This window comes from Pararge aegeria, chromosome 23 (genome assembly GCF_905163445.1).
Source record: "Pararge aegeria chromosome 23, ilParAegt1.1, whole genome shotgun sequence".
Lineage (NCBI taxonomy): Eukaryota > Metazoa > Arthropoda > Insecta > Lepidoptera > Nymphalidae > Pararge > Pararge aegeria.
Genome location: NC_053202.1, coordinates 2,253,716 through 2,270,231, shown reverse-complemented (window position 1 = coordinate 2,270,231; position 16,516 = coordinate 2,253,716). Strand labels below are relative to the sequence as shown.

Genomic DNA, 16,516 nt, shown 5'->3' with positions numbered 1-16,516 from the left:
CGTACGCAGGGCAGCTGTATGCAATTTACTTAATAACATAAAATTACGGGTTCTTAACCTGTTTTGATGAAAAAAAATGAAGCGTTTTTGAACCTGGCAACATTGTGAATAAGACCACAGACAAAAAAGCTCTTAATTGTTGTTGGTTTCTTTAAAAAAAACCGGTTTAAAAGTATAGCAGTGTCTTCTTTATTTTCAGTGTTTTTTTTTATTTGCATTCTCTTTTTAAACTTATTATAATGATATATATCGTAGTTACTCAAGTGCTACGTAAATCTTAAAGGTTTTGACATTTTATCAACACATTACCGGCCTATCACAAGGCACGGGTCTCCTCTCAGAAAAAAAAATGGATAACTTCAAATCAAGAACACTGGCTAGATAGGTGGCTTGAAACGCACATATCCTTGTCCATCTGCTTAAATTCACAGCGCTCACCGTTGCGCCAGGGAGGTCTTCGATCTACTACCACTACTCAAATACACATATATACATTAATAGAAGATGTTTTAAAAAATATAACAGAGGGGTGGCTTGTATGTCACTACAAGGCACCCTCTGCGTCTCGAAGTTAGGGGTGTTAACAAGACGGCGCCCCGTGGCTCCGCCCCGCGTATCATCTTATGAGATATGGGGTGTTGGAAGTATGTATACCTATATTTATATTTGGGTCCGTACTGAAGATCAGCATTGAATGGATAAATGAATGAATTAATTAATGAATACATAAATGAATGATTGATTGAGTGAATGAATGAATATACTCTTATTGCACACCGCCAAAAGTAAATAAAGAAAGAAAACTATAACAAAACAACATATACATATTTGGCGGCCTTATCGCTTCACAGCGATTTCTTCCAGGCAACCAATGGCGATTAAAACAAATACAGAAAATAGGTAGGTGGCGCATTTATACATATAGGTACCCGAAATATATAAAAACTATATGGAACTTTTTAATAGCTGTTGCCCGCGTGTACGTCCGCGTCTAAAGAAAAAGCCCGGTTTCGCCTGCGCCTATCGGCAGCAGAATCCTCATTCAAATTCAAAATTCATTTATTTCAAGTAGGCCAAATTAATAAGCACTTTTGAAACGTCAAGTCAGTCTGTTTGTATTGACTCTACCACCGGTTCGGAAGGAAGATTGCACCGAGAAGAGCCTTTTTTAAATTGTCAATTAAATAACGACATGATTGAATGTAACATATTTTTTTTTATTCCACTAGAAGTAAGCCATTGGAGCCACCTCTAACCTTGTGGTAACCTGTTTGGTAGCATAGTAGTCATAATCGGTATCCACGCGCAATCGCACCGGAACACTAAATCGCTCAGCGGCACGTCTTTGTAAGTTGGGTAGTAACTAGCCACGGCCAAAGCCGATACAAATTCTACCAGATAGCCACATACAAAACGTAGGACGTAACGATTTTTCTCTTTTTTTCTTACTCCACGTAGCTGCTGCGGCTGCCTGAAGGCAGAAATTCTAATTTGTAACTTTTTGTATATTTAATATCAATATTTCATGTAAGTTTTGTTTTATTTAGTTTAGTTTTTAAATATTCTGTTATATAATAGTGTAGATGGGCAGTGGCGTGCCTAGGGTTTTGAGTTTGAGCAAGCCCAGGTATCTCATGGACAAATTTAACTCGTCATGATCTCTAAGTCACCATTCTTGTTGTGCTAAATGACAAACAATATCAACAAATCTTTGAAAAATACTACTTACGATTGAGGTCAGAACGCGAATTATGATAAAGAAGTTTCTATGCAATGTTTGCCAAAATTAAAAAGTAATCATAGAAATCCCAAGTGTTTCTGAGTTCTGCTCTCTTTAATTCTTATGATGCCTGGTAATTTATGTCGTAACCAGCCGCGTTCCAAACATTCTTTTCATTTGAAAGAAAATTATGCAAAGCCAACAAACAATTTTTAAATTAAAATATTTACCTGTTGTTCGCCAATTATTTTTTGATTTCGCTACAGAAACAATTTGCACGCAATTTGAGCTCATATTTAACAATATTTACTATAATTTGTAAGAAAGCAAACCAGTAAAATTCACTATTAAACTCAAAAAAAAAAACAATAATAAACTCCTAACTAGTTACTAATCAATAATAATGAATCTGTCAAGTGTCAACTAGTTGTAACGCAAATAATAACACGCGTGAAGTTGTTTCAATTCGCTCGCTGGTGATCTTCACTAACTTCAACTCGCAATCTGGCATTTGATCTCCATACTAAATTATTAAATAATCTAGATTGTCTCTGCTAAATACATTGAAATTTCTATGAGAGAGAGCAGTAAAATAAAAGCCCCATATAAGCAAATGAGTCTGAGCGAGACAAAGCGGGACCTCCGAGCGCGTACGAAGACAAGCGAAGAGCGCGATAGTGATAGTTCTACCACAGAGTCTAGCTGCCAGAGTAACGTAGTGCTTGCAGTAAAGTACACAAAGAGTATATATACATTATTGAGCAAAAGTTAAAACATTGTATTTATATCATTTATTTCATTGTAATAATTTCATTTCGGAATAGTCGAGAAAAATTTAAAAGAGAGATTTATTGTAACGCAAGCCCGGCTTTAATGGTAGTACCGCCACTGTAGATGGGACATAGTTACCAAATAAAAAAAAAAAATAAGTCGAAAAAATATTATAAAGCCACGCCGTACGCCACTGCCCCAGGGAGGTCGTCAGAAGACGCCAGGAAATCTATAATTCCAATAGAACACAATGTACCATTAACCGTTAATAATAACAACGGATATACAATAATAAATAATCATGAACACAATAAAAAGTTAATGCATTAAAGCTACCAAAACGATCGCTGTAATAGCTACATCCGGGAAATTACCGGATACACTCCTATAACTGAGCAATTCTTGAAACACGTGACTTAAGTCGCTGAGTGCTGCTAAATAAGGTTGAATGATCTATAATCTGTGTTCTTCACAGCAAAAAAAAAGTTAACAGTAAAACCGATTCTTAATTTTTTTTACTATTTTCGCTTAAACAGGCCGTTAACTGTATTTATTTCATTATTATATTGACCCATTACCGACCTGCTCGTAATACGCAGGATTTAAATTGTAGACTAGCTGTTGCCCGCGACTTCGTCTGCGTTTGATTTTATTTTTTGATGTGGCTTTAAATTTAGTTTTAGTTCTAAAAAAAAATTAAGTATCGCTAAGCCTTAAATGAGGAGTTTGCTGCTGTCCGCTGAGGAGTTCTGTCCTCTATCTCCAACCACAGCTTGGGCAAAATTAAACACATATTATAACCTCTTTAGTACAAAAATAATTTGTCGGAGTTATGGTGTAAAATCGTCAAACACTCATCCCCTCTTCCAAAGGAACCGAGCTTAATGTCGGGATAAAAAGTATCCTATATTACTTCTAACACTTCCAACAATATGTGTACAAAGTTTCGTGAGGATCGGTTAAGTAGTTTTTGCGTTAAAGCGTAACAAACAAACTTACATTGACATTTATAATATTAGTAGGGATAGGGATAGGGATTACCAGGCACCATTATTATTACTATTATTACATTAACATTAACATATAATCGTCATCATCAAAGCTCTACAACCCTGGGTGGGCCTGAACTTGGTCAAGCCTATTTCTCCATTTGAGGCGGTCAGAAGCTGCTTCTTTCCGGCTCCGAACTCCCAGAACCCGCATATCCCTCTCAACTCCATCACTCGCCCGACCCCCAGGTCGTCTTTGGCCTCTACGCCCCTCCAAAGTGCCCTCCATTAACCTCTTTGGAGCTCTCGTGCCTTCCATGCGTTGCACATGCCCTGCCCATTGCATTCTTAACAGTTTAATAGTCTTCACGACATTTGGTTCTTTACATTTATCTTTAACATAAACAAAATATAATAAATACAGAAACATAAAGAAGTAGAATACAAAAGGCCGCCTTATCGCTTAATAGCGATCTCTGCCAGGCAACCTTTGAATTAGGAAAAAAAAGAACAGGAGAATAAATTGCTGGTGGCACAAATTATTAAAATACATACATGCGAATAACTACATACATAAACTAGTGTACACAAATAGATCAAAAGTACATAATATCCCTATCCCTATCCCTACTAATATTATAAATGTCAATGTAAGTTTGTTTGTTACGCTTTCACGCAGAAACTACATAACCGATCCTCATGAAACTTTGTACACATTTTCTTGGAGGTGTTAGAAGGATATAGATAGGATGGTCCTTATCCCGACATTAAGCTTGGTTCCTTTGGGAGAGGGGATGAAAGTTTTTGACGATTTTACACCATAACTCCGATAAATTATAACCGATTTAAATACATAATTATTTTTGTACTAAAGAGGTTATAATATATGTTTAATTTTGGCCAAACTTTATGTAGATCTGAATGTGGTTTGAGATAGAGGACAGAACTCCTCTTTTAAGGCTTAGCGATACTGAATACTTTAATTTTTTTTAGAACTACATCTAAATTGAATGCCTCATCAAAAAACAAAACCAAACGCAGACGAAGTCGCGGGCAACAGCTAGTAAATAATAAATAAATATTAAAATAAACAAATATATGTAATAACAACACTTACATATTTAAATACTTTAAACATTGGTTGCCTGGAAGAAATCGCTATGTAGCGATAAGGCCACCAAATTGTAATCTCTTGATATGTATTTATATCTTTGTAACTACTTTTTTTTCTTTGGTGTACAATAAAAGTGTATTCATTCATTCATTCATACTTTAACATACGCCGTGGTTTCGATTCCCACAGCTGGAAAATGTTTCTGTGTTGAACATGAGTGTTTTTCAGTGTCTGGGTTTATATATGTGTATTAAAAGTATTTATGTATATTATTTATAAAAATATTCATCAGTCACCTTAGTACCCATAACACAAGCTACGCTTACTTTGGGGCTAGATGGCGATGTGTGTATTGTCGTAGTATATTTATTTATTTATTATATTTTATTATCTATTGCACTGATTTCCTGTGAAAAACATTGTTAAAATTTCTTTGATGATAGTAATGAATCTGTGTCAAATTGCTCCTGCCAGGAATCGAACCCGGGTCCTCCTACTTAAATTCACAGCGCTCACCTTTGCGCCAGAGAGGTCGTCAAAAATAATGTGGATTTTTAAAACATCACCCTGTATAACGGACTCCTCTTTAACTACAGTAGCGTAATGCGAGACGAGCGTAAAAATTACAATTGCCTAACAACCCCAATTTGTCGCATAATCGCATCTCCGTCCCACCGATACATCTGTCCCTCTCGCACTAATGGATCGACAATAAAGTAATACGCAGATAAATAGCTTTCCGCTTAAATTTTGGCCCAATTCGTAACTTCGTGCTACCCCTTAATTGCGCATCTCCCCTTAGTTTAGCCATCTCTTTTGCTCTAATAGGATTCTGTGTATCGCTGTCCCGCTTACGCAACTCGCTGGGGAGTACGGTCGCGTACATAAGCACTTAATAGTATTCCAGAATGACACCCTTTATTTATGTTGCGCGGGTTCCATTTCCACGGATTTAGCTCCCCCTTTCCATCAAAATTGTTTGCGGACTCTTATAACGTTATAGGACCAGTTGTTTGAGAGCCCTACTTGAAACCGCATAGTCTAAGAGCCGTAGCGCTAACATGCGTACCAAGAGATAAATGGATATGTCTTCTATTTACCCATGAGAGAAGACGAGATAATGGGCAGACGTGATTATGATGATAATAAAGAGTTACTGGTTTACCATTATGTCAATAGAATTTGTTTGCCTTTACCAAAACGGAAAACTTGACTAGGCTTGTTCTCTAAATGCTCATAAAGTACGCTTAACCACTTCAAATAAATGAATTTTATTTACAGGAATATGATTTATGAATGAAATAGATACCGAATGAATTAGTGTATGTGCGTATGCGTGCACACTGGCCGCTTTATTACGCTATACTTCACGAGCATGTCGAGGTCATCGGTGACGTTAACCCATAAGTCTTTCCCTTACAAAATAATCGCTGAACGGCTAACGAAGTATTCACTTTAAAATTATAAAATTGTCCAGTCCGTAGTGAGCACCAATAATAGCCTATAATCGCCCACTGCAGGATTATAAGCCCCTCGCAAACGGATCGATCACGAGAGTAAACGCAGTAGTTGGTAAAGAAGATTTCACTTCAAAATTATAAATGCTGGATTATAGGTGGTGGATGCCTCTTGCAACGGATATTAATACTAAATTTTGAAAAGTCGTAACCCAAAAGTTGAAAGCTTTAATAATAGGAATTACCAGGCCGAGAGCTTTCTGGTATTTTTTATTAAACCTTAATTATATTTTTTAAAAAACCCTTCAGAAGAATGTCACCAGCTCTTAGACTACCAAGTTGATATCATAGCGGGTCTTTTATAGTGGTTCTTCTCGCACCGACAGATGCGATCAAATTAAATTTTATTGTCTTCGTATACAAAATGTGATACATTATAAATTTGCATGAGAACATTGTAATTGTTATATTTTGTTAGTTAATTGGCACTTTTGGAAGTTTTTAGAGTTGTACGGGTCGTTTAAATGATGTACAGTTTTAATTTTTTAATAACTGTTCTTAAGTTTGTACCTAACCACTACTGTAAAATGATGTTGTAAAAGAGCAATCTGCTGAGTTTCTTGCTGGCTCTTCTCGGTGGAATCTGCCCTCCGAACCGGTTGTAGAGTCACTACAAACAGACTGACATGGTAAATGGATAGAAGCAGGCGTTATTTTACGGAAAACCATGATATATAATCATGAAAATTATGCCTAATTTGCTATACCCCGCGAAAAGCAGGAGAATCTGTATGGCGTATAGAAAATTAGGCTTAATTTTCATGAGACTGACTTGACGTTTCAAAATTGCTTATAAACTACTTGAAATAAATTAATTTTGAATTTTGAATTTTCTTTTTGCCGTTGGATAGCAAACGGTTCCCACGGAGTTTGTGAAAAAAAAAACGTCAAAAACACTGACAAACACCGCGGTCAATAGCTAGTAAATAAATTAAAAACTTCGAAAAGTAGTCGTGAGGTTGAAACTACTAATTTTTATATATCCATTATAAAATATATACTAGACTATATAATCTACAAACAAATCTGCATTGTTATACCCAATTACTAGCAATCTGTCATCTATAAATAAGTAAATAACGAGGAATAAGTACCAGGATACCATAACTTTATCGAAAGTATTAAATACCAAGGACACAGCTCGACTTGTTTCTAACAATAAATATTAATATACCTATTTGAAGCTGTGCTAGCCCAGTGGGTAGGAATTCGACTTCACTTTCGGAGGGACGAGTTCGAAACCCAGCAAACCTCTAATTTTTGAAAGTTATGTACGTTTTAAGTAATTAAAATATCACTTGCTTCAACGGTGAAGGAAAACATCGTGAGGAAACCAGCATACCTGAGAGTCCTCCATATTTTTTTCAAAGGTGTGTTGAGTCCACCTGGCACTGGGCTAGCGTGGTGGACTACGGCCTTAACCCCTTCTCATGCTGGGAGAAGACCCGTGCCCTATACTAGGGCGGTAATGGGTCCTTATATACCGGTAATGGGTTATAGTTTATAATTTCTTCAATCTTTATATTTCACACAAAACAGATCTGATACTCTCCTATTATAAAAAGTAGTTTTAGCACGTAAGCACTATAATTTCCTTGCACCCTGCCTATACAACCTTTTAAAAAAAGGTACCTTAAAAGACATGACCAATAGAGAAATTAAGACATACATTAAATCTTGGCTAAAAGATTACGATTATGAGGGTACAGAGAAAATATTTCATAAGAGTATCTAATTTAAATAAAACAAATTACAAATTAAACACAAACACACACGCACACACACGCATATAAACACGCATACAAACACGCGCACACCCACAAACAAACCTAAGAACCCGCCTCAAAAATTTACATAATTTTTCTTTTTTTTTCATTTATTTATTTCTTTTCTTTCCTTTATATAATTTGTCCTGTAAAATTGTCAAACGTTTGTTAATAAGACCATAGATATAGGGAAGACACGGTCTCCTGTACCACAGTTTTAACTACCGCAGGAGACAGGGCTTCACACTCATGAAATGTATACGTTTATTTTGATAAAATAAAGATATTATTATTATTACTATTATTACTCTGTACGCACGTTTCGCTCCGCAGATCTTTTTTTTACAGAGTATAGCAAAATAAGCTTAATTTTCATTGTGTATCATGGAATTAAAACGCCTGCTTCTACCCAATACCCATAGACAATAGACATCCATAAATATTCCCATTACTCGTTAAACAAAACGCGCGACCGTCGGGGCTCGTAGGTCGATTTATATGAACACCCCATTCATCACGCGGGTGCCCGTGGGACCGGTTTGTCTAACCCTTACTTATGGGGTGGTGGGTTACGCCGATTTATCACTGTGGTGATTTCGATGTTATTACTAAACTATTATTATATTTGTGATTGGGTTATTCTGTTTGTTCAGTGTTATATGCTATTGATTGGACCGTATTTATTATAGCTTGGCGAAGATTGGATCGTTAAGTTTAGGGGACTCGTATAATGTGACACTTGACAGATGAAAAAAGTATATATTCTTTTTAATAACCATAAATCCATGCGTAAAATTAAAAATATGATAATACAAACACAAAATAAAAAACCTTGTGTCAAGAACCATAGTCAAGTTAGGTTATATGAGTTGCCTAGTGAACATCGATTGGTGAAAGGAAAATGTACCCTACTCATATATCTAGAAATCTAGTAAGTTGATTAGCTTTTAGCTTTTAGATTATTTTAATTAAGCATGCTGTCGTAATTTCAAGAAGGTTTTAATCTCCTGTCTTTCTCTTTTATTTGTGTTTTCCTATGATAATGTCAGTTTAACGATCCAATAAAAAATAAAACTTCTATAACTAGGCGTTTCTTACTTAGACATCGCCTAGTCCGTCGTTAGTGAAAACGGGCATAAGAGTCCTTAGAACACAATATCATAAAAAAGTCTTAAGTTATCAAGAACAATAACAACCAATAATTACCTCCCATGTGCTAAAAGGGAATGATCATTTAAACATCGTTCCATTTACAATGACATGTGAAGTTAAAGCGGGTGTTTACGCAATTTAACCTCTGTGTTAAATGACCGAGAGGTTATAACTTTTAACATGTTAAAACGTTGTAAATACGAGATTTACGACTGTTAAATACAGGTAACTGACTGAAAATTATTGCCGTCTTTAAGAGCCAACTGATTGTGAAGTTTTGGTGTTAATATTTTATGATGTAGGTACCTAATACTACGTCTGGCGTAAACTTTTCCATACAAACTATCATCTCGTACGTGTTTGAGAAAAAAAACCTCAATTTATTTAATGTGATATTACTTAAATGCCCACAGAAACATAATATGGTCTAAAGCTACGAGAGTTCTTATCACACTGTGATTTAAAAAGAAGCTCCCCAAAATGTTAGCTGCTTATTTTAGTTGGTGGCTCAACTTTTTTACGCAACGCCTCTTTCTGGTTTGATACTCCAAGCGTATCGCTCTCCATCGCCCTCTGAGTTACTCTAATACCTGTTTTCACCAAACCTAGGAATCTCCTTAATCGGATGTCTAGTGATTGTAGGTGATTTAAAGAAAACAAATGTTCACGGTGATAGAGTGGGTAGGAGCTCGACTTCACTTTCGGGGGGCCGAGGTCGAATCCTCACCTCCAACTTTTCTAAGTTACGTGCGTTTTGTCATTAAAAATACCACCTGCTTCGATGGTGAAGGGGAACATCTCGAGGAAACCTGCATGTCTAAGAGTTTTAAATAATGTTCTCAAAGGTATGTGGAGTCCACCAATCCGCACTGGGCCAGCGTGGTGGACTATGGTCTTAACCTCTTCTCACTGTGGGAGGAAACCCATACCCTGTAGAGGCCCGGTAATGGGTCGATATGATGATGATTTTACATGGTTATAAATAAGATAAACGCATAGATAGATAGACAAACGGTTGCAATTATGACACCCCACTGTTTGCTGGTTGAAAAGATAAACGATTGGATGATCCGGATAAAGGGATCATAAGGGATCGTCCCATCCCCCTAAAATTAGATTACAATGGACACGGCCACGGTACATTAGCACTATATATCGACATCAAATATCAATCAAGCAGCCTTTGTATGAGGTTTAATGGCGCGGGACAGAGCGGGACGGGGATATTTAGAGACAGACGGATGTATTGGGATTATTGTTTAGATAAATAAAGGGTGTTTCTATATATTGAGAATGACATAGGTACTCAATCTACTGTATGTTTTAATATTGCTCTGTCCTCTCACTGTTAAAACGTAGTGGAAGTGTCAATTGGAGAAGTATGGCGGGTAATTGCGCTACATTCTTCTTTTTTTATTCCTAGCAATGGGACGGCAATAGGCTGAGGTTGTATTTGGTTTCGATGAATTTAAACATTCGTGGCTTATTAATAGGAGAGATGTGTTGCAAAACGTGGAGATGTACTGGAATATTACACGTTTTTATTTATCTCATTTGTACACGTTTTTATTTATTTGTATTCGGGTAGAGTTTACTTCTTTCTTCAAATACTTGGTAAATATAACAACAAAATGGAGATGTTGGTAAAGAGCAACTGTGTGTAGAGTCAAATAAACAGACAGACGAAACGTTTCAAAAGTAAGACTAATTAATTAAAACGTGGCCTTATTAATATGATGTATTAATTTTATAACTACCCACAATACATTACAGTAAAGCTATAAAATGAACTCAAACATTGAAGTAAATATTTCAATTTATATCACGAGGGCAACAATGCATTTCCACGCACGATTAAACCAAGCATAAAGGGTTGGAGATAATAAAACTATTCATACACCCCCCGGTGATATTTCATTGCGTATTGAAAGAAAACTGTCGAAATTTTTCTACGGGCAACAAAGAGATTTCCCGCGCAAACTGCGCCGCCATTTTGTGAAGCAATCTGTCACGTGGTTAATGGCCGTTGAAATCTATTCACAGAGTTTTAGTTTAGTGTTGCTCTGAGAAAATATGGTAATGCAAGCGGATCGGAGTTTCGGGTGTAAATCTTGAATTATAGTATCTTGTGTCAGCCATTTTTATTAAAAACTGCTTTTTGGAAAAAGTTATGAAGCTTGCCAGTTTAATTGTTATACTATATTCGCTTGAATTTTTGGATTCTTCAAGCATAATCAAATCCATCGCTCATCTATAAATAAACGCCGTATATATATATATACTTACTTTTTACGCTGTGCATAGAGTTTTCACAACTAAAGGTTAAGAGTCGCGGTGCCTACGAGAAAAAACAAAACAAATAAATTCCAAGCGCCCAAAATTATATTTCTATTTTTAAATCTTATTTACTGTCTATGGAATACAACTTCCCTTCGTTTATTAAGAATTCAAGCTACAAGCTAAAAACGTAAGTAACGGAGATTTTATAAAGCAATTATAACCTTTTGTTATCATAGTTTTAAATGTTATAATGTAAAATGTCCAAAATGTCCAACTGCTGAATGTCTTGCCAACTTATTCTCGACAACGTACGAACATACAAGTTTAATGTTTCCAGTGTCTAGCTTAAGTATATGATCCCTATATATACAGTTATTTGAATATAAAAATATATCTCGTGAACTGTAACTGAACTACTCGTAGTACCTACTGTATTGCAAAATATTCGCCATGTTTAGTAAATTTAAAATTACAAACGCGGTAAAGCGGTAACATAACAAATTCCCAAGTAAATACAGAATAATCACATCCAATTTGTTGCTATCGAGAAATGCCGCGAAATTATTTATTGTTGTTTGAATTGTAAGTTACCGAGTTATGGCGAACAATCAAGTTTCCCATGTAGTAAAATATAGAAATAAACGTTAACTTTTATTAGCCATATGAAATTATTTGTAACGTGTATAATTTTATTGTATTTTACGTTATTTATTTTATAATTTTATTTATACTCATTATTTCTCCACCACTACACAATCGAAATAGGAAATAAGGGAAGAATAGAGAGAAAATCAAATACTCGAGTAGAATAAAAAAGACGGCCTTATCGCTTAGTAGCGATCTCTGTAAGGCAACCTTAGGATGAACAAACCGATGGTGTAAAGTTATTGCTGCATATCGTCTGCGAAAGGTGCGGAAGTCATTTGTGGGATTGGGTATACGCTTTTATAATGTGATTCCTAAAGTAATTTTGGACCTACCAATGCATAAGTTTAAAGAATGTGTTAAAACACATTTATTACAGCGAGGTTATTATACAATTTATGAGTTTCTTAATGACAAGGTTGCTTAGATCCGGCTCCGCTTTCATCTCTCACAAGATAGAAAAATGAATGTTAAAATGTAAAATGTAAATTTTTGATGTTGCAAAAGAGCAACTGCTGAGTTTCTTGCCGGCTTCTTCTCGGTAGAATCTGCCTTCCGAACCGATGGTAGAGTCACTACACACGGACAGACTTGACGTTTCCAAAGTGCTTGTATTAGGCCTACTTGAAATAAATGAATTTTGAATTTTATTATAAACCTACATTTAAACAACTACATAGGAATACATAAACAATTAAAAAAAAAGTTTAAAACGTTACTTAGGTTGTAACGTTTAGAACTGTAAGACGATAGGTTTTAGCGTGCGAAGTTTATATCATCTTTCTTGAACTACCTCGTTGCTTTTACTCTTTTAGTTACCATATATAGACTATTATGGTGCTATGGTAAGCGTAGTGTGAGGTCCCGGATTCGATCACCGGTAGGGTCAGTTTGAGAATTTATGTTTACCTACTGAATTCTATTTGGTCCAGTCTGGTAGCCGGCTTCGGTCGAGGCTTTTTACTAGCCCACTATCTTATACGTGCCGCAAAGTGATTAACCGTTCTGGTACTATGTCGCAGAGAATGCGAATAGGGGCTATGGATGCCATACCCCTAAAATATGACCTCGCTGTCATCATCTCTTACCGTCAGATGTGATTACAGTTATGGGTAAACTTGTAGTGAGAAAAAAGGGTCTGTCTTCTTTACTTACATACTGCTAACTTGTGATAAGAATCATCAAAGCCCGCCAACCCGCATTGGAGTGGCATGGTGGGCTAAGGCTCTAAATCCCTCTTACTTATGAAAGAGGTAGCATTTGCCCAACAAAATATTTAACAAAATAATTTCTCTAAATCCCTCTTTTCCATCAGTGCGGAAGCAAGTGCCTGCCAGGAGTCATTAACAGGAGGTTGAGCTGATAACCAATCTGTTCTCAATTACTTAAACTCTCTTTTATTCCACAGGTGAAGGTGTGGTTCCAAAACAGAAGAACGAAACACAAAAGAATGCAGCAAGAGGAGGAGGCAAAGACTGGCACCAAATCCGGCTCGTCCAGCTCAAAACCCGAAGATGGTAACCAGTTTAACAACTCTTACGAGGAAGAAGACGAAGAACTAATAGATATGGACATGGACGAGTTAAGTGAAAGTGAAAACGAGACGTAAAATGAACGTAAAGTGAACGTTAAGTTTAGTGATAGGACACTGTATTAAAGTGACAAAGATTTGAGTAACTTTACAAGTGAATTAAACTCATCATTAATGTTTCATTATCTGTGGTAATTTTTTATTATCTATGGTATGGTTTTATCTGTGGCATTTTAATTTTAACAAGCAAACTCACTGGGTTTACAGTTCCTATTTAACCAGTAGTAGAGCTCTGTGACGGAGCTCGTCCGAGGAAGTACAGCCATGCTTACTTCTACCGCATTGCTGTATTCCGGTCTTAAGAAAGTGGTTGCTGGTGTGGTTACAAGCTCATCAGGTTGAGAGACACAGGGAGGCAGTTAGTAGGACGTGATCTTTCCACGATCTGCTAGGTGTTGTTCTGTTCACAGAGAAAATCATCGCGGTTTTCTAACCATCACCATATACCATAACCATACCTTAAGGTATTTATCTGCTTGGTCAGTCAATAATAGGTTAAAAAAAACTGGAATAACTACCCCGTTTACTTAAATTTGTCCCAGTACAGTTGTACAGTTGGTTTACAAATGAGACAGACGAATGTCTCTGGAACTAACACTATAGTGTTTTTAGTAAACAAATTCTAGTTCCTTGGACGCTCGTTTTAGTTTCACAACATACAGCGCCAATATGGCGTCTATCATTTGGGGACAAAAACAAAGGGACAGCAGCCTAAATTGTTATAGTAAAGGTGGTAGAGTAGAGTATAAACAGACCGACATGACGTTTCAAAAGCGCTTATAAACTAAGCGTACTTGAAATAAAAGAAATTTGAATTTATTGATAAGGCGAACACGATATGCAGTATTTGATGTCATTTGTGACACGTCTTCTTATGATGGTCAATATTACACATTTTAGTAAAAGACTATGTTAAAGTTAGAATGTCAAGAGTGATGAAGTTTCAGGTTGGTGTAAAACTGTCAAGTTATTTATCCAATTGACTTCACACTTTGACAGTTTCACGCTACCGTTAGTGATAAGTTTGCAAACTTGAAAAGTTATACTTAAATCTCAGGACGATGTGAAGTGTATATAGTATTGTAATTTAGTTAAAATAGTAGATTATTTTATTATTTATTTCTCGAATCGATTTAAAAAAAAAGAGTTTGTATATTATGATTATGACGCTATTTTTATGTTGGCAACATTGAATATAACATGGAGGTTCTAATCAAATAATACTAGAGGTATGTAGAATATGAGCTACTTTATGATGTATTTGTCGTTAAAATATATCATATTTGGTTATTGCGATATTATAGATATCAGGTATCATCTTGAAATTTCTAATGTCGCCTCAGATATTTAGCTAGGGTAATTTTGATAGCGCAAAGCACATTCAATAATCACTGCATAGATATTTATAAAAAAAGTCAAATCCAGTAATTTAAAATTGGGAACTAAAAATAACTAGGAAAATCCTAAATTCCAAATTCTAAAATTTATTCTTTACGCATGTTTCGCTCCGAAACTCGAGTATCCCCTTACAATTAACTATTGTTCATGCATTAAAGTCTACATATATATAAATCCAGTAATTTAAAATCGGGAACTAAAAATAACTAGGAAAATCCTAAATTCCAAATTCTAAAATTTATTCTTTACGCATGTTTCGCTCCGAAACTCGAGTATCCCCTTACAATTAACTATTGTTCATCCATTAAAGTCTTCTTCTTTAGGTGCCTCTCCAACTAGTGAAGGTTGGCCGTCAGTTTTTGATACTTTTCCTTTTCTCTCGCGAGGCTAAACAGCTGGGCGGCACTCGCGATCCCAGTCCACTCCCTTATGTTGCGCAACCAAGACTTCCTCTTGCGACCGATGCGTCTCTTTCCAGCAACTTTGCCCATCATTATCAGTTGCAGTAGCCTGTATCTATCATGCCGAAGCACATGTCCTAGATAAGCAACTTTTTTCTTTTTGACGGTCTTCCAAAGTTCGCGCTGACAACCAACTACCATTACCATTAAACCATTATTAACCATTAAAGTCTACATATATATAAAGTCACTGATTCAGTTACTAATAACTACATATAAAACAATACACGGAGTCATAAAACAAAGCATGACGTCAAATAAAGAAATTCCATAAATAAAACCTAAAAATTAACTTGTGTCTTTCACCAACTAATTTATCTCACTTCACAATTAATCGTCATTTATTAAAATTAACCTAACAAGCAACCGTGTCATTAAATAAACGGAACGCGTCCCAACATGGCGTCGCGTCGGAACATTCTAGTTAGTGCATCACAAATTATTATTAGATAACCGAAATTGGCCGCATTATAATAGTTTTGGGATTAAATTAATTAAAAAATGCCTTCTTTGATGCGTTCCTAGTGATGTGGGTATAATTAGACAGTTTGATTTTGAACGCTGATAGGCGGGTCCATGGTTTTCTAAACGAGGGCTGTCAACGTTAGAGCGAGAAAAATATGCTCTTGGAACGCGCGTTAGAAAAGGAAAGGTTGTATTTATAGAGATGGAAGGCGATTATAATACGTCGTTTGTGGGCCTATTATTAAGAGATGATTTAGAAATTAGGGCCTCTATACACAAGGCGACTTAAGTATCCAATGCCACAATATTATATATTATTAATTTGTAAATATGTTGTTTCTTGAATTTAATTGAAGAAATTAACCTTTTTATTTTATCGTCCTTTAAGTTATATGGCAGCTAGTCACAAATGAGTTGCAATTAAGTCCATTCAGCTTTCGAATGGCTTACAACTCATTTATATTTTGGCAAGCAACGAGTACCTTTTTAGTAACTAAATCTAGACTAGTAGGCCTGCTTGATTAATTGGATGATTATTAGATCAAATTAATATGCACCAGTTTTTTATTTAATGCTTATTTAGTTTATTATTTAGTAATGCTTATTCATCATGAAATCTTAAAAGTCCAAAGTATTTAATAATCACT

The 16,516-nt window shown here is 35.7% G+C and overlaps 1 protein-coding gene across 1 annotated transcript in view; it reads left to right on the top strand.

Moving 5' to 3' along the window:
• The window catches only part of LOC120634359 (homeotic protein empty spiracles-like), a 42,666-nt gene extending 29,103 nt beyond the window's left edge, over nucleotides 1-13,563 (top strand). The window contains exon 3 of the mRNA XM_039904872.1: nucleotides 13,363-13,563. Within this exon, the coding sequence (XP_039760806.1) occupies nucleotides 13,363-13,563 (201 nt within the window). The remainder of the gene's footprint in view (nucleotides 1-13,362) is intronic.
• The last annotated feature ends 2,953 nt before the right edge of the window (nucleotides 13,564-16,516 follow it).